Source organism: Carassius carassius, chromosome 3 (genome assembly GCF_963082965.1).
Source record: "Carassius carassius chromosome 3, fCarCar2.1, whole genome shotgun sequence".
Taxonomy (NCBI): domain Eukaryota; kingdom Metazoa; phylum Chordata; class Actinopteri; order Cypriniformes; family Cyprinidae; genus Carassius; species Carassius carassius.
Window position 1 is genome coordinate 10,482,856 of NC_081757.1, and position 18,806 is coordinate 10,501,661.

The 18,806-nt window shown below is 36.9% G+C and overlaps 1 protein-coding gene and 1 long non-coding RNA gene across 3 annotated transcripts in view; both read left to right on the plus strand.

Moving 5' to 3' along the window:
• The window catches only part of LOC132118923 (uncharacterized), a 350,882-nt gene that overhangs the window by 10,115 nt on the left and 321,961 nt on the right, over positions 1-18,806 (plus strand). The gene's annotated exons all lie outside the window — the stretch shown is intronic.
• Positions 75-18,764, plus strand: LOC132118740 (serine/threonine-protein phosphatase 2A 56 kDa regulatory subunit beta isoform-like). Its single transcript, XM_059528661.1, has 13 exons — positions 75-1,700; positions 7,458-7,654; positions 8,446-8,547; positions 8,685-8,777; positions 9,210-9,340; positions 9,448-9,507; positions 10,976-11,084; positions 14,912-14,965; positions 15,084-15,134; positions 16,255-16,374; positions 16,521-16,648; positions 16,735-16,836; positions 17,730-18,764. The coding sequence occupies exons 1-13, from the start codon at positions 1,505-1,507 to the stop codon at positions 17,896-17,898; spliced, it is 1,512 nt and encodes a 503-aa protein (XP_059384644.1). The 5' UTR covers positions 75-1,504; the 3' UTR covers positions 17,899-18,764.

Sequence of the window (18,806 nt, forward strand, 5' to 3'; positions counted from 1 at the left end):
GACTCATAAGAAACGGCCAATGAATGAATATTTTCTCTAAAACAAGCCATGATATCAGCAGCACTCGATCTTTCTCGGCGGTACAGCAGTTGAGGGTCTCTCGATAGCCAAAACGCCCATAACGATCAGCATCACGTTTAGTAGTCTTTAAGGTAGGTCAGCAGCACGTCGCCTTTCGACCAATACAAGACTCGCAGTTAGCGACGGATTGAACAAAAATCCGAGGATACAGCGACGGGTGAGCGCGCGGAATAATGAACGAATGAAGCAAGAACAATGGCCAACCTGACAGTCCCAGAACACAGCGGCTAACACAGACTGTGTCAGCCAGTGAGGGAGGAGAAGGGAAAGGGCTGAGGTAGAAGACAGCTGTCTAATTAAGATACGGATGAAAAACAAATAACTAACATTTATATAGTCACTTAAACGGCGAATAGAGTCAACGATATAGCTATAGCAGCGCGATGTCTAGGAGAGGGTTGCGTGGATGTAAGATGAGTAAATAAATAAATAAGAGCGCGTGAGCGTCATCCGCAGTGTGTAGCATCTACATCTACTTGCACCACCTGAAGACAACGACCGACACTGACTGCTGGGAAATAAATTAACGGGGAAAACACGAACAATCCGCGCAGAGGAAGGGCGACGGGGTAAATCAGAGAGACTGTCACCGTCCATGTGATACAGAAGTAGCCTAATTGAGCAGCGGTTTCTTGTATTTGAGGGAAGGAGGTAGAGGGTGTCTCAGTGCTGCAGCGGCCGCCGTGATGCTCTACACATGTAGGCACGCTTGAAGCAGTTCATCCCCGCCCTGTGTGGATCTGACCGGCCCGAACCGAACCGACTGCACGGTAACGGATTTAATAGGAGGTCGCTGGAAGGCTGTGAAAAGGACTAAAGGCGCAGAACTGGTGACTGATAATATGAGGATAACCTTTAATTAATAAGTGATGCATTTCTACCTGTGCGAAGGAGATAGCCTAAATGACAGGATTTGAATCGCCCGTTTGTTTTTCAACATGAATTGATTGGCCCGTGATCACTGGATAGAATGCTTATTAGCCTACATCCGAGTTTTAATACAGTACCGATTTATGCCTCTAGCCTATAAATATTTAAATAAAGACCACATTTAGGCCGATGACTTTCTGATGACGACAGTACGGCATAGATGTCTTTATTGTAGAAATGTATGTTCGCCTGAATATCTCTTTATGAAGGTATAGACAATCACATCCACCCTTGTGCTTATTTCCGAGTCTCATTTTTTGGGGGGGTTAATGTAACAGGAGCGAGAGACGCGTCAAATTGAACACCGATAGCTTTTACTCCACCATCACTGTCTACATTTTTGACCAGATTAGATAACTTCTGTCTTTAGTCGAGCCCTGCTTGTTGATTAAAAAAATATATATTTTGACTAAATAACAAGCCCTTAGGAGCCATTTCTCCCCTTTGGCTTCCTTCCTCGAACAATCTTCTGCTGAGCACCACCTTCGCAGCGATGGAGACCCCTACGAAGCTACCTCCGTCGAGCCCATCATCGCCGACCACGGGCTTCTCTGTACCGAGCGCGGAGAAGGTAGACGGCTTCCCCCGCCGCTCGATGCGCCGTGCCCGGCAGCGACGGTCCCACAGCTCCTCACAGTTCCGCTATCAGAGCTCCCAGGTGGAGCTCACGCCGCTGCCCTTACTTAAAGGTAGGTTCATTTAATTGGGAAGTCAGGTGGTTGGCTTTTAATGGCATGTTAGTTAGGAAATAATGAAAATGAAAACAAATCCCCTGATACTGAAATAGGCTGTTACAGCCATTTTAGTGGTTATGAACTCAATGTCTTCTTGAGCATCCTTGAGAGACGTTATGGTACCTCATAAGGACTCCAAATGTAACAAGGACTCCTCTGTGAGCAGAATTTCCTCTCATGATACAGTTATTCAAAGTATATAGCCCAAACTAAAATATTCAGTGTTTTGGCTGAACTTATATTGGTTATATATGTTGTTGGAAAGCAATTTTTGTAACATTAGATTCAGCTAAACTGAGATATTCTACCTTGTGTCGGGTAGCAGAAACCTAATTGAGTAATCCCAATAAGATTATATACAAGTATCTGAAATGAAATCGTTTGCAGTACTAGCTAGCATGGCAGTGTAACTTTTCGTATATGATAAAATATAGGATGTTGGCAAGAGATTGCTCATTGCAGTGAGATTTAAATATGAACTGTTCAACATAAACCATAGAATCTATAACACAAAACACACCAAAATTACATTTATAGTCAACAGTCCTATGCAAAGTTTGCTTGGAATCAGATATTCCCTGTCCAGTTTAGTTAATGGCAGCAACAAGTTTTCATGTAGTCCAAATCAAATGCATAGAGTAAACTGTAAATAAGTTAATTTAACTAGAAGGAAAAAATACTTTCTGAATGCATTGTTCTCTTTTGTCATAATCAGTGCCAAGTACTTTGTTTTAGTTTAGGAAGCTTTGTGGTTAAAAGCATCCTCAGACAGGAGACTAATAGTTCTACTTCCATGAGCTCATTTTGTCCATCAACCTGAAGCGATGGAGAAACTGTAAGCCACAAACTGGGAGGTGGATGAGGAAGTAACTGTATTTAGTGTGGTGGGTTTTTAGTTTAACATAATCCATTAATTTATAGAATGTAAGAGTGACACAATTTGTGACAAGAACATATAAAGCTCAGGTAAACAGCTATAGAGAGTGTGTTTCTTAAAGTCTTAAATAATAAAGATGAGATGCATAGCACCTAATTTTCAGAGTAGCTATGAAACTTTGTCATATTTTTCCACAAAGAATACACAGATGCAGTGTTATCCCGTTTGTGCACGACTTCATGATTCACACTTTAGCAGGATATGATTCGCTTAGTCTAATATGGGAATCATCTGAGCGACATTTCCAGTGAAGTTTGATGTAGTGGTACCAGTTTTCATCAGACACTCCAGCTGAGGATGTGCTGCCAGTTGGTGTGTCACAGGGGGTCCAGACTGAATCTCTGCTCATCTAACTGACCTGCTTTTAGTCATTCACATGCCACTGAAACACATCTCCACAGTAAATCAACATCAAATTTTTTCTTGCTAATTACAGTGTATTTATTAACCCATATGACTAGGTTTATTTAGTTCTGGTTTTATTTCGTAATATGCAACTGTATAAAATGCACAGTTCTGTTGCATGTGCTATTGTGTTTGATTATACCACATAAAGCATCAGTTTCATGTAAAATATCATTAAACCACTGACAAATGCTAGCCATGTAAAAATAGCTGTTAACTGTTGATGAAAATTAAAGTTAGGGTTTGACCAGTCTCAATTTTGGGATGTTTCTTAATTCTACTGAACTCAAAATAGGTAACAATCATTATCTCCCTCATGGCAAAAAAATAAAGTGAAACCTCTTTAATAATCACAACATCTAAATAACACCAAGGCCTATTAGAATGGCAGTCAGTAATACATGTATACAAGGATTTTTTTGTTTGCAACTTTTACCTGCTACATATTTAAGCTCCATTAATGGTACAGCATATTTACGCAGATGTGACATGTATAATGCCTTTTAAACACAAGATTATCTTTGCAGAGCATGACAAACACCACCTGACACAGAAGCTGTGAGTGTTTGTTTCGCCTCTGAATTTACCTGCGAGTCTCTATCTGTGTGCTGTATAGGGAAAGTGAGCAAAACAGCTGAGATGCTCAGTCCAAAACATGACCTGAATCGTTGATTGGTCGAATAGCTAAAAATATGGCTAAAAGTTCTAGGTTTGCTAGCCTGGGTTATTAGTTACCCTCATTTGTAGACCTCCGAGTTCTGCTATTCAACTTAATTTGTGTTATTTTTTGCATTTAAACCTCTGGAGTGACTCCATGACTAGTCCTCGTGAGTTTTATCTAGCTTCTCAAATCTGTTAGCCATTCACCTTGGAGTTGTTTCAGGGTAACAAATGTCTGTGTATAAGAAAGTGTTTTTTTTTTCTTTTTCGGGGTGGGTTTATCTGGCTGCTTCTTTGTGCAGGGTCCAGCTGGTCAGGGCCGGTGTTAGGTTACAGAACACAGAAGGCCTGCTCCATCTCTGGCCTCCTCCGATCAATAAAGAGGGCAAGAGAGGAAGAGGGAGAGAATAAAAGAGGAAGTGAGTGATTATAGAGACAGGGAAGAGAAAAAGAGCATTAGAGAAAGAGAGAGTGAAGTGGATGAGCATGTGAGGCTATAAGAACACTGTACTGAGGGAGAGCTATTGTTGAGCCATACATGTCCTTGTGTATAAAATGTGAAGGAATATATATATCAATTTTAAATTTTCAGTGTCTCTTGATCTTTCAGAAATCATCCTAACATGTGGATTTGGTGATTAAGAGACATTGCTTGTTATTATCAATGAAAACCGAAAAATATAAACCGCTGCTTAATATTTTTGTAGAAATGGTGATACATTTTTGTTTCTTTAATGAATATAAAGTTTAAAATGACAGCATTTATATGAAATATTTTTGTAGTATTGTAAAAACATATCAAAATGGTATATTATAATATAAAATTTTCTTTCAATAAATATATGTAATTTAATATTTATTTAAGTCATGCTTTAACCATAGAGCTTAATTAAAAGCTTTGATTTGAGAGATATTATAATATAGCATTATACATATTTATTTGTTTTATATTATAGCTTCCTGTACTGGTGTTGAGGTTAACTTTCTGTGGAATTCTTAATTTCTTACAATATTCCATCAAAAAAACTCATGTGAAACGTGGCAGTTCAACTTTCCTTTTTTTTTGTGCAGTATTTTTGCTCTGCTATTATGTGGGTTTGGTGGTTCAAAAATACAGGATTTCAAGTGCCACCCAAATGCAGTAATAACTCTTTAACCAGAAAGAGTTTACTCATTAAAATCACACTGCCACAGAAAGAGACCCACAGAGAGAATGAGAGTGAGAGAAGGATGGAGAGGAGGGGTAAAAGGAGATAATGATGAGAGGGACAGGGTAGAGGGATGACATCATCTCTCCTGCTCTCTTTGCACTGTTTCTTCCCCTAGCATGCGTCTCTCTCTCTCTCTCTCTCTCTCTCTTTCTCTATGCCCCACTGTTGCTTATTGGCTGCTCTATATTTAGCAGCATTCCATGTACAACATTACAGCATGTTTATTAGAGCAACAACGGGTCTAACCGGAGCAACATAAAACTGTTGCAGTTTCTTCACATATGTAATTATAGTTTTTACATTCTTTCCATGAATTAAGTTAATTTCAAATTCCAATTTCATGAATTGCACTTCCTCTCATTCGCTATGCATCTCCAGTTCCTTGTGTCTCCACCTTCTTTCTCTCTCACACTTTTCCCTGGACAATTTAGTTTTTTTTCTTCTATTCTGACTGCTATGGCTGTGTCATGCTCTCTTGCACATTAACCTTCCCTTTGACTACAAACACACACACACCGTTACAAAATCACCTCTTTTCATCACATCCCTCTCTTTATGATCTCTTTACAAGCACTGTCTGTTTATTATTTATTCTATCTGTCTCCTTTGACCTAACCTGCTGCACTCCAGCCCACTTGGTTTGAGTCTAGCTGTTTGCAGGCTGTTAAGACTAATCCATTTTTAATAGAGAGTAATTGTATAAAGTGCCATGATGAGGCTTAAGAAAGAGCGAGATAGAAAGACACAGAGAGTGATTCACATGTCGAAGTAAAGGAACGGTAGTGGGCTAAGTTTTTGGATGAATGGAGTGGATTGTCATGGTTATTATGCTCAAGGCGCTACGTCCACAGAGGGGCGAGACAGCGCAGGGTTAAAGATAGCACCCGTTAATCCTGTTAGCACCAGACGCCTCCACTTATTTCTCATTAGCACACCGTCCATCCATTTCAAGAAATCTGCATTAATATACTCTATAGATCCAAATGTCTGTGTAACTCCAACAATCTTTAATGTAATTGTGCCGTGTGTGCATACAATTACAAAAAATAGCTGTTCTTTGTTGTCATTGATGGTTCCAAGAAGTACCTTGAACATTCATGCAAACTTTCCATGCCCAAAATGATCTTTATAGTGGACAAATGTTCTTTAGATGATCAAAAAACTTTAGATTATTCACACTACAAAAAAATGTTTCTTTTAAGAAATGTTCATTGAAGGCTTCATTGAGGAACCAAAAATGGGACCCTGGAGCATAAAACCATAAGTCATAAGGGCCTATTTATATTTTAAGATGAATAAAAAAGCTTTCCATTGATGTATGGTTTGTGATGATAGGACAATATTTGGATGAGATACAACTATTTGAAAATCTGGAATCTGAGGGTGTAAAAAAACCTAAATATTGAGAAAATCGCATTTAAAGTTGTGCAAATGAAATTCTTAGCAATGCATATTACTAATCAAAAATACATTTTTTATATATTTACTGTAGGAAATTTACAAAATATCTTTATGGAACATGATCTTTACTTAATAAAGATTTTTGGCATAAAAGAAAAGTCTATAATTTTGGCCCAAAGAATATTTTGTTGGCTATGGCTACAAATATACCCCTGTTACTTATGGAACCCCACTTCTGGAACCTTTATTTGTAAGCGTGTAGCATAAGAAACAATTACTTTAAAATGCACTGAAAAGAATTACAGTAAACAAATGGAAATGACAATTCTGTCATTATTTACTCAACTTTTATGACACGACTCAGTAACCAATTTTTTTTCTCACCTCGTAATGTAAGGCAACAGTCACCAAAACGATATAATATATATTCTTTTGTGTTCTGCAAAAGAAAGAAAATCATACACGTTTGCAACGACATAAGGGAAAGTAAATGATGACATAATTTTAAATTTTGGGTGACCATTCTTTTTCATTTAAATAATCCAGAACAGTGCTAGTGTATTTTTATAATTTTTTATTTCAATAGCTTATTGAATAAAATGTTATATTGCATTGCTACGACAAACCTTTATTTTTAAGATTGTAATATTACATTATTTAGCGGGTATCTTTTATTCAAAGGTATTACAATGAAGGAACATAAGCAATTTTTCCCAGAGTTAACAATGTTCATGAAATATGAAAATATAAGATTTGTTTTTCACAGCGAAGCCATAGAAACACTATTTTGGGTTCCTTAAAGAACCTTTTAGTGAACAGCTCTGAAAATAATTATTTAATTTTAGTGTGAAGTACATTTAATCATATAAAGAACCTTTATCCACTATAAAGAGCCTTTTGTGCAATGGAAAGGCTCTATGGATGTTAAAGGTTCTTCATTTAACCATAGATGCCAGTGAACATTTATTTTTTAAGAGTGGTGTGCAATGCCAGGTTTATTAGCACTAGGAAAAGCATAGTAAATAGTAAATGTGTAGTGTAATTGTGTATATTGTTTAAGTATATTTGTGCAATAGATCTCATCTTCCTGTCCCACAGATGCTCCAGTGGCAGAACTTCATGACTTGTTCTGTAAGAAGCTGCAGCAGTGTTGTGTGCTTTTTGACTTTCTGGACTGTGTTGCCGACCTGAAGGGGAAAGAGATCAAACGTGCTGCGCTGAACGAGCTTGTGGAGAGCGTGGCCACCAGTCGTGGAGTCCTCATCGAACCCCTGTACCCAGAGGCTATTAAGATGGTGAGATGAATCGCGAAAAAAGTGGAAAAGTGATGGAGTAGGATGGGATTTGATAAAAGAGCAGAGGAGGCAGGGGGAGATAAATTGTTGAGGCATGCACAGGATCTCCAGTGCTCTAAAGTGCACTTAGAGACTCGGAAGCATTTACATTTCCTTGTGTTTAGCTACATTAGCCCAGTACAGTATGTAGCTGAAATACAAAAACATCTTAATTGGGAAGCAATTGATTTTTGTTAACCGGTCCTTTTATGTTTTGATGTAAAAGACAAAAAGGAGGTGGGGGTGGGGGGGTCACTAAGAATGAATTGGCACCTTCAGATATTATACTTCATTGCATATGCTGTTGTGTTGCGTTTGTTTTAGCCCCTTGTTTACTAGAGGAATTATGTAAATCAGGTAATAATAAATTACTGTTGCCCTGATCAGTAGAAAATGTACAAACATCTTTTAAAGTGAAATTCCATTTACCTGAAACTCCAATTAACCGAAATGCACAATTGTGCAAAGCAAATAGCATAGGCTTCTGTGAAATCTATAATGAGCCAATGTTGCATAGAAAAGCGATGTTGAAAGAACTACAGTGACTTACATAGAAATGGTTTTATGTTTCTTCAGTGTTTTTTTTTTGGTCCATACTATGACAATGGCAACAAAAATTGGTTACCAACAACGATGACAGAATTTTAATTTATTGGTCAACTATAACTTGTCATTTGCTATGTGACAATGGTCATTTCAATATTTCAGTGCTTTAGTGAAACACAACCTTTCAAACCCTCTTCTTCCTGTAGATATCCGTGAACATTTTTCGAACCCTCCCACCCAGTGAGAACCCCGAGTTTGACCCTGAGGAGGATGAACCAGCTCTGGAAGCCTCCTGGCCTCACTTACAGGTACATGTACATTCTCAAGTTCTTATATACACAAACACACAAACACATACTGTATACTGACACCTTGGGGTGAGAAACCAGCTCTGATGCCATTTCCTCTCTCTGTGTCTCCTATCGTTTTTTTTTTATATATCTAGTTGGTGTATGAATTCTTTTTACGCTTTCTTGAGAGTCCAGATTTCCAGCCTTCTCTTGCCAAGCGCTACGTGGACCAGAAGTTCGTTCTACAGGTACAGAGCTTGTATAGATTTAGATGTATAAGCATAGAGGTCTGTTATGTAAATATAAAATGGCTGAAATGTAATAAAATATATGTAATTCTGCATTTATCTTTGCATTATTGTATAATAAATAAAATTAATTAAGACAAACATTGCTAATTTGTAGTTTTGGCACACTCTGTTGAATAGTTTTTTTTTCTTTTATCCTTGATATCTTAGAGCAGCAATATAAGATTTTACATGTGTATCATATCATAGTCAAACCGCACTATTTCTCAAACACCCAGCAGGCAGTCTAACCTCCGTGTTGGACTGTTTGTATTTTTGATTCTACTTACACCTATTATAAATACTCACAAGTAGTGCTTTCAATAAAGTGCAAAAGGGCTGGCTACATGTGTGTGTGTGTGTGTGTGTGTGTGTGTGTGTGTTTGTGTGTAGCTGCTGGAGTTATTTGACAGCGAGGACCCCAGAGAGAGAGAATATCTGAAGACTATCCTGCACCGTGTCTATGGCAAACTTCTGGGCTTGAGGGCCTACATCCGCAAACAGATCAACAACATCTTCCTCAGGTCAGTCATACAGACAGAACACATGCGCACTCTTGATATTCCACAGCCAGTGACTGCTTTTTGTTAGTCTTTATGTCTGTCATTATATCTGTTTTTAAACTCTGCAGGTTCATCTATGAAACTGAGCGTTTCAATGGAGTTGCTGAGCTTTTGGAAATTTTGGGAAGGTATTCTTTCAAACTGTCATAATAGAAAGCACACTAACTGTGTGTTAAAAATCAGATCAGATGATGTTTATAAAGCAAGCCAATGTAAATGAGAAGATTATAAGGTGGTTTATTCAGTGTTTCCAGAGTTAGGAGGTACATATAATATCTTATGACATTTGTACTATAATATTAAATGAGTAAATTATAGTGTTATGTAACTTAATGTGGCAGCAGGTTTATGGTGTGTGAGCTGGTGATTGAGACGCTTTGCATAGACCTCTGCATGTACCTGCCGCATGTTCTTCAGTCATGTTTCCCATCCTCAGCGTGTCCAGCCCGATAATTCACAGCCATGTTCTCAGCAAAACCAGTGCTGCTTTGCATATTGGGTTCAATGCACACAAAATGGTGCCTGTATGTCAATGTGTTTAATAGCATAAACAAAAGCAAACTTTTGACAGAGAGAAACAGGGGAAGAGAGAGACAACCAGGGGGAGGCATGAGTCAGAGTGTTGGGGATGGAGGTCTAAATTCAGGTTGATGCCAGTAGTATTTATAGTGCCTCCCACCCACACATCCCTCTGATCACTACTGAAGAGAGAGAGCTGCAGAATTAGAGCGAGAAAAGATGGGTCCCATGCAGAAAAAAATTGCATTTCATGTTCTTTTATTATATATTTTTTAAATATATGGTCAAAAACATATCGGAAAAGGATATTGATAGTATACAGTATATTATATGAATATGTTATATAACAGTTTTTTAAAACAGATTTTCAGGCCATTTTGTATATTTGAAAGTTATTTGAGTAAGATTATAGAAATATTATAATACAGAATAATTGTTATGAAATATATAATGTGTAATATTTTATAAAATACAGAAAAATGTCCAAAAATATGTTTAAAAGAAGCGCCGCAAATTGAAACTGTTTTCCATTTAGATTATATGTTTCATTGAACCTTGATGCTGTTTACAGTGCATTGTGTATTTCAAATAGATTTTAGCCAGATAATAAATGTATATTTTGCCACATGCAGTCAGATAAGCAAAGTAAACAGATAAGAAGAAAAAGAAGGCAAGGCAAGTGACGGGCAAGAATTAGAGAAAGAATGATGATTATGTGATGATTATGTAAAGTGAGAGAGAAAGACAAAGAGTGAAGAAGATCGTATAATAAAAGAGAAATCAAGACAGACAGTATGGATGGAATGGAATTAAATAACATCTAAGCAATGGGAGGAACAGCCTGAGTTAAAGAACAAAGATAAAACTAAGGAAAAGAGAGGAGGAGACAGTCAGAAAGAGAGGAAGGATGAGGGGGTTTAGTCGGGGATTATCTGATGAACAATAATGTGGCGAATGAGTATACAGAGCATCATCAGGGTGACTGATACTAATCCTGTTTATTATGCCTTTTCTCTTTTCCGCCTACTACTCTCTCCTCTCCTCTCCTCTCCTCTCCTCTCCTCTCCTCTCCTCCAGTATCATAAATGGCTTTGCTCTGCCTCTCAAATCAGAGCACAAGCAGTTCCTGGTGAGGGTCCTGATCCCCCTGCACACTGCCAAGTCTCTCTCCATTTTTCATGCGCAGGTTAGAGTCAGACGCCCAGACACACTCACACTGGGATGCTCATACAGATCTAATGCTGTTAATTAATGGACTGTAATGGGCTGTCCTACCACAAGGGGCCGCTAAATACTAACACTAAATCCAGTGGCCCCAAAAAGTGTACAAGTTCCCACAACTATCATTTACTTAATGTCATGTCATTCTAAACTCGGGTTAATGTTATTTTGTTATGTGATTATATCTGTTAAGCTGTAATCTTGAGCAGAAATGATACATCCACTAAAATGACTGGTTGGTTAAAAGTCATTGCAAGACAAAAATGTGATAATCTCCAACTTTATCTATCTATCTATCTATCTATCTATCTATCTATCTATCTGTCTGTCTGTCTGTCTGTCTGTCTGTCTGTCTGTCTGTCTGTCTGTCTGTCTGTCCGTCCGTCCGTCCGTCCGTCCGTCCGTCCGTCCATCCACCCATCCATCCATCCATCCATCCATCCATCCATCGTCTGTCTGTCGTCCATCCATCCATCTGTCTGTCTGTCTGTCTTATCTGTGGATTTCTATCTATCTATCTATCTATCTATCTATCTATCTATCTATCTATCTATCTATCTATCTATCTATCTATCTATCTATCTATCTATCTGTCTGTCTGTCTGTCTGTCTGTCTGTGGATTTCTATCTATGTATTTCTATCTATGTATCTATGGGATTCTGAATTCTCATGGTTTTAAATTTGTATGTAATAACATAAAAACTTTTTTAGCGACTATTGACAATTTTGGACATTTTGGGGCCACTGTATTAAAGTCTAAACTTACTTGCCTTTGTGTATATAAAGGTGTGTGTATGCCCGGCTGTTTACACATACACTGTTCAAAAATTGGGGTCAATAAGATGATTTATTTGTTTATTAATAACATTTCAAAAAAATTGCAGTTTTCACTGTATTTTTGATCAAAGAAAATGCAGCCTTGGTGAGCAATAAGATCTTACTGACCCAAAAAACCTTTGAACTGTATTGAATGCATTCTTTCAGTAGATTAATATATATATTAACAGCATGTTTTGTCTGAAAGTGCTATTGTAATATTAGTACTGCCTGTTTGAATATGTCTATAATTATGTGTGTGTGTGTATTCTGAAAGTGCTTGTCCTACATTGCTACACTCGCCCTTTCCCTTGTCAATATCACACCATCCATAATTCAGTGGCCACACTCCGGGCTGTTTATACTTCCTACTTGCCACAAGGGCCTATAGAGCTCTCCCAAGGAATTTCTTTGGATGGCCAGACTTATTTTATGTAGCTTCCATAGAAACATAAGCACAGTGCAGCCAAATCCTTAATCACACTTCCCTCAAGGCTTCTTCAGAACATCACACGTTTCTGGAAAGCTCTCAGTGAGATGAAAGGCTAAATACCGAACTCTATTTTTATAAACTGTTTTGTCACCAGCATTAAGTGTGCTTTTCGATGATTCTTTTGACCTGCGTGTAACCTGTGGCTGTTGTGATTTGGTTAATATTTTATTTGTTTGCACAGGAACTAATGGTGAGTGGTTGAGTTAAGTCTGGGGGATTTATACTGGATGATTAGAGCTTAGTCCCCATTGAGCCTCAAACTACTGAATGACACCAGGGGATATATTTTCACTGAGGTGTCTCTTGGGCATGGGATTTTTATCTTGTGCTAAAAGATACCAAAGCTTTGTAAAGTGTTGGGATTTAATCTTAGTTTTACTTTGAGCTGTAATTTACCATTTATGGTTGGCTCTCAGGTAGACAAAACACATGAAGACCCACACAAATGCACACATACAGATATGGAGGACTGTTTTTCCTTCTATTAAAAAAAGAAGATAACTGTGAGACATAAAATTAAAAGAATAAACAACTACTTTCATAACTGTGGGGTATAAAGTCAAAATTATGAGAAATAAAGAGATATACAGTCACAAATGTGAGTTATAAAGTTGTAATTGTGAGATATGACGTCACAATTATGAAGAAATAAAGCTGCAATTATGAGATAAAGGCATAATTATGATTGACAAGGTTGCAGCTGTAAAATATAAAGTTATGATTGTTAGATATGAAGTGGCATATTAGGAGAAATAATGCAAAACAAATTAACATTATTTTCTTCATTTGTTTTACTCTAAAGCCATTAGGCTTCCATTTCCTTCCACATAAATTCAGACACATGCACATAAACATAACCTCACAAGATAAACATCTGAACTTTTTTGTAAAGCACTACATAGACCGAGAACTAAAAGGATAATTATGATGTTCTCATTTGGAAAAGAATAAGAGAGAGAAAAATAAATCAAGAGTTAACAGTGCTCTTACCCTCTGGGGAAAGACAGCGGTTTTATGTGACATCATCCCTTCCAAAGTAGACACACACACACACACACACACACACACACACACACACACACACACACACACACACACACACACACACTCACCATCACCACCATAACAGCTCACCCAGGCAACAGTGCAAAAGGGCTTCCGTGGTAACAAAAAGCACACACTCACTTGTGGCCATATCACATGTGGGCACACACACACACACACACACACACACACACACACACACACACACACACACCCACCCACACAGCTTTTGGAAGATAATCATTTTCTCACACTTTTGCCTGTAATCTCAGAGTCTCAGGTGCTTCATGCGTTTCTCTATCTTGAGGGAATATTAATCTGGAAATAAATGCAGCATATGTGTCATCATTTAGTCATGTTGAGTCTCTGTGGTTCTTCTTATAGGTGGCTTTCTTAAAACTCTTAACAAATTATGAAAATATTGGGTCTAAAACTGAAGTTACTCAATATTAACTTGTTTAATGCAGAGCTGTATGAAAGTAATTTCACAATGAAACACATCACATATATTATATAACTTAAATTATATTTATATTCAGTTTCTATATTGATATTTAATTTAATATTTAATATATATATATATATATATATATATATATATATATATATTATGTTTGCATTTGGACTTCATCCAATTTCTAGAGCTTGCACCTAACCCAGGCTTTCTCACTTACACCCACATAATGTACCGAAAAGGCAAGCTCCGTCACTGTCTGGTGTGATGCTTGCAAGGAACAGGACATGTGCTGTCACCATTATGCCCTTGAGCAAGGCAAATAACCCAAGCTTCTTCCAGTGGGACTGTCTCTGTTAAAAGCTGATCAAGTCAACCAACATATAGGAAATAAAAATACTGTAATGTTATTTTCATGTGTGCTATTACATCTATCCAGCTTATACTGCAGGTTTACTGTTGCTTTAGTGCACAGTATCTAAGATGTACACACGTGTGTTTCATATAAAACTCTTCTCTTAATCCAGAAAATTGTCTAAAAGCATTTGTCGACACTTCTATCAGTTACGTCTACATTATTGGCACCCTCATATTTATTGTTTAGTATAGACATACGTCACGTCAGTGCATTGACTGCTGGAGGAATGATGATAAAGCCATGTTGTGGCATTTAGTATCTTGATCAGAAGAATGGTTTATTTGTGAAGTTAGCTCTGTGCTTCAGATCAAACCATGAAAGGAAGATAAGGGCTGTAATCTTTTTCTCATAGTGAAAGAGTTTGCTTGCACTATAATCAATGAACAGTCTCCCTAAAGTATGGCTGCACTGACCAACAGCTCCACACACACACACACACACACACACACACACACACACACTCTCTCTCTCTCTCTCTCATACCCTTTAATCATAAGCACCTGCAGCTAAAATCAATAAGCCTGTACGTGACTTTATTAAAATCTTTTTGTGCTCTCTTCATGTAGCTGGCTTACTGTGTGGTGCAATTCATGGAGAAGGATGCCACAGTTACAGAACATGTAAGTCTTGCAACTTCATTTGTATACCAGAATTGCTAACTAATACTATTATATCTGTACTGTCACACCAAAAAAGATGATTGTTGTATTCGTCTTTCTGTTTTCTGTCCTTCATTAGATCATCAGGGGGCTGCTGAGATACTGGCCCAAAACATGCACTCAGAAAGAGGTGAGTTGAGGCAAAGTTTTACCTCTCAGACAAGGGTTCCCATACTTCCATTGTCAGCCGAACCCTTTAGACCGAAAATATTCATTTGAAGTACCCCCTGAGATTTTATGTAAATATATTTAGTAATTTGTAACACATATGCATGTTCACAGTTCTCTGATTCTGATAAAAAAGAATTAGTATTATTTGAAGTAGTGTTTTAACTCTAGTTAATTACACTTATATTGTAAAATATTAAATGAATATTTGATAATTACTGGAACCAGTCAGTGTCATTCTAACACGCATCTAGAAACTCTTCACTAACGTTAATGCTATTGACATTAAGACATTCCTCTGTTGTCTTTTTAGGACGATCATCTCTCTTATTTACAATGTGCTGAAGTATTCATATTCATTTGAAGTACCCCCTGAGATTTTATGTAAATATATTTAGTAATTTGTAACACATATGCATGTTCACAGTTCTCTGATTCTGATAAAAAAGAATTAGTATTATTTGAAGTAGTGTTTTAACTCTAGTTAATTACACTTATATTGTAAAATATTAAATGAATATTTGATAATTATAATAATGAATCATTTTGAAACACGCAGTGCATCAGACCAGTTATTAAATTAAAGTGCAGTCTTTGATTTGATAATAACACTAAGCAATATCACAATTATAGCAGCCTCATTTATTTAATACAATTTTACATTCTATATAATTATAGAGCACCTGTTTGGGAAACCCTGTCTCAGATAAAACTATGTTTTCTTCCAAGCCGCATATTTAATTTATTAATTCATTAATTTATTCATTCATTCATTCAAAAAAAAAAAAAAACGTGTGAATAAAAACAGGATTAGTGATAATCACTAGAGACAGACTAATACTATATTTTTAACAGACCAATGGTTGACATGTTGAGGTGAATTAATTTACATAGCAAAATTTTAAGCGGATGTTGAAGGTTGTGTTGTTTGTTATGAATTTTGACATTTTTTTTAATTCATATTTTGCTGAAAGAAATCCACTCACGTAGCTGATTGAAAATGGACTTCACTCCAAGACTGCTGGCATGGAAATATTTGGTATTGTGTTTTTATAGTATGTAATTCTGTCATGTGATCTCAGGTGATGTTTCTGGGGGAGATCGAGGAGATTCTGGACGTGATTGAACCATCTCAGTTTATCCGTGTGCAGGAGCCTCTATTCAAACAGATTGCTGCCTGCATCTCCAGCCCTCATTTCCAGGTCAGCTTCCTCTTTCACACTTGAGCATTCCTCCCACACTGCGCTGCTCGTCAGACGTCTTCCTGTAGTACTTGTGAACACGCGGAGGTGATGTATGCATCTGTTTGTGTACAGGTCCCTCATTCTGTCTCTTTATTCTCTCTTAGGTTGCAGAGCGGGCTCTGTATTTCTGGAATAATGAGTACATTCTGAGTCTAATAGAAGAGAACTGCCAGGTCATCCTGCCTCTGGTCTTCGGCACGCTGTACAGAGTTTCCAAAGAGCACTGGAACCAGTCAGTGTCATTCTAACACGCATCTAGAAACTCTTCACTAACGTTAATGCTATTGACATTAAGACATTCCTCTGTTGTCTTTTTAGGACGATCATCTCTCTTATTTACAATGTGCTGAAGACGTTCATGGAGATGAACAGCAAGCTCTTTGATGATCTCACTGCCTCCTACAAAGTGGAGAAACAGAAGTGAGTTCATGACAGTGCTAAAATCAACATGAAGCAGCATTACAACTCATTTTGTTTATGTAAGAAGATATATTTCTGAGCGAAATATTTAATCTGTAAAAGTGTGGGACAAGGTTGCATACAAAAAAGTGGTCAATACATACCAGAATGAAGCCAGGTTGTTGGATGAAATGAGTTAAAATATAATTGAAATTGAAATGTATTTTTAAACAAATAAAAACTAATAAAAAACATCAAATTGATAGCTGACATCAAAGACAAAATAAAGTAATTCTGAAGTATATCAAGCTCAAAAATGTACCAGAGCTTGGGGTTATATGTAAATATGAAGATATCTTAACACGTAATACATCTATATGCAATGTAATTTAATGTAAAATAAATTATACAAATATAAAAAAGCTAATTCAAAATATTAATAATTACTAAAATATTATGTAAGATACAGTAAAATAACACTTGTGTAATATGAGGTAATAGAGGTGAAGGTAAAAATGCCACTGAAAACCAATTCTGGAATGCAAATATTTTTCCTAAAATAATAGTAATAATTTCTGAATCTGGAGTAGGTTATAAAACAAGTTATAAAATATATTTTTATTCTGTATTTATTTTATATATATATATATATATATATATATATATATATATATATATATATATATATATATATATATATATATATATATATATATATATATATAATTTTTTTTTTTTTTTGATTTTTTTTTTTGTAATAAATGATGCACCAGTTAGGCTGGAAATGTGTATTTTTATATTATAAACTAAATGTGAACACAACACATATTATGATTGTTTTTATCTTCCTCTCATCTGCACCTAAAGCCTTTTATGCTTCGACACTCCTCCCCATCCCCGTGTCCTCTCTATAGGGAGCTGAAGAAAGAGAAGGAGAGAGCGGAGCTGTGGAGGAACTTGGAGGATCTGCAGGACCGGCGGCTTCAGAGTCTGACCGAGGCCAGCAGAAACCAGAAGAACCTGCAGGAGAGAGAGAACACAACCAAGAGCCAGTCAGAGACCAGTGCTGCCAACACCACCTAAAAACCACACGCAAACACACACACACACACACACACACAATGTCACAGCACTGTAAAACACAATAATTACCTGACTTGGGAACCAATCAATGCCTCAATCTCCGTCTGAAAACACACACATGCACACACCATGCAGACACTACCGTCACAAGCACATGAACGTCAGCCTGTCCATATGTAGATATCTGAAAAACACTGAAGCACACATCACACACAACGAGTGAGATATAAAAGAGAAAAAAATGAGTACCTCTCACATGCGTCCTACTCTTTCATACATGCTTTTCACACACCTGCCTCTCTGCTCTTTTCTTTCTATTCCTCATGCTCCGGGATCATCAACCTCAACAAGAGTAACATACCTGCATGGGGTGAAACACATGCACACACTCGCTATCAAACACGTACATCCTTCATTATTGTCATTCCAGAACTGGCTTCGTTTCTCTCGGGCCCGAACCGAGCCCCCCGTCCATCAACCAACAGACAGACTCTGCATACTGTCAAACGCTGAAGAGGAATGAATTATGATGAGCTTAAAGATGAAAATTCTTTAAAAGTACAGATTCTAATGTTCCTACATCTACAGCTTATTCTATGAGTACCACTTCTATGCTAACATAACTGATGTTTATATATATATATATATATATACATATCTATAAATATGATATCTATGTCTGATTATAGTGTTGTTGGGGGTATTCTAGTGTAGCACCTCATAACATGACTGAAGTATGCTGCTAGGTAAAACTAAACTTGCTCTGAAGTGACAACACTTTAGTCTGTTCTTATGTTTTTTTCCCTTTTTTTTTTAAATCACATTGGAAATATTTTAATTTAGCAGTATTCTCATCTGTTTTAAATATTTGCTACTTATTTATTTATTTATTTATTTATTTATTTTTC

Bases quoted from the DNA above. Each gene is read 5' to 3' on its own strand.
- LOC132118740 (XM_059528661.1), top strand. From the start codon at position 1,505: ATGGAGACCCCTACGAAGCTACCTCCGTCGAGCCCATCATCGCCGACC. The intron at 14,966-15,083 runs GTAAGTCTTGCA...GTCCTTCATTAG, and splicing joins ATGCCACAGTTACAGAACAT to ATCATCAGGGGGCTGCTGAG. The intron at 16,837-17,729 runs GTGAGTTCATGA...TCCTCTCTATAG, and splicing joins TACAAAGTGGAGAAACAGAA to GGAGCTGAAGAAAGAGAAGG.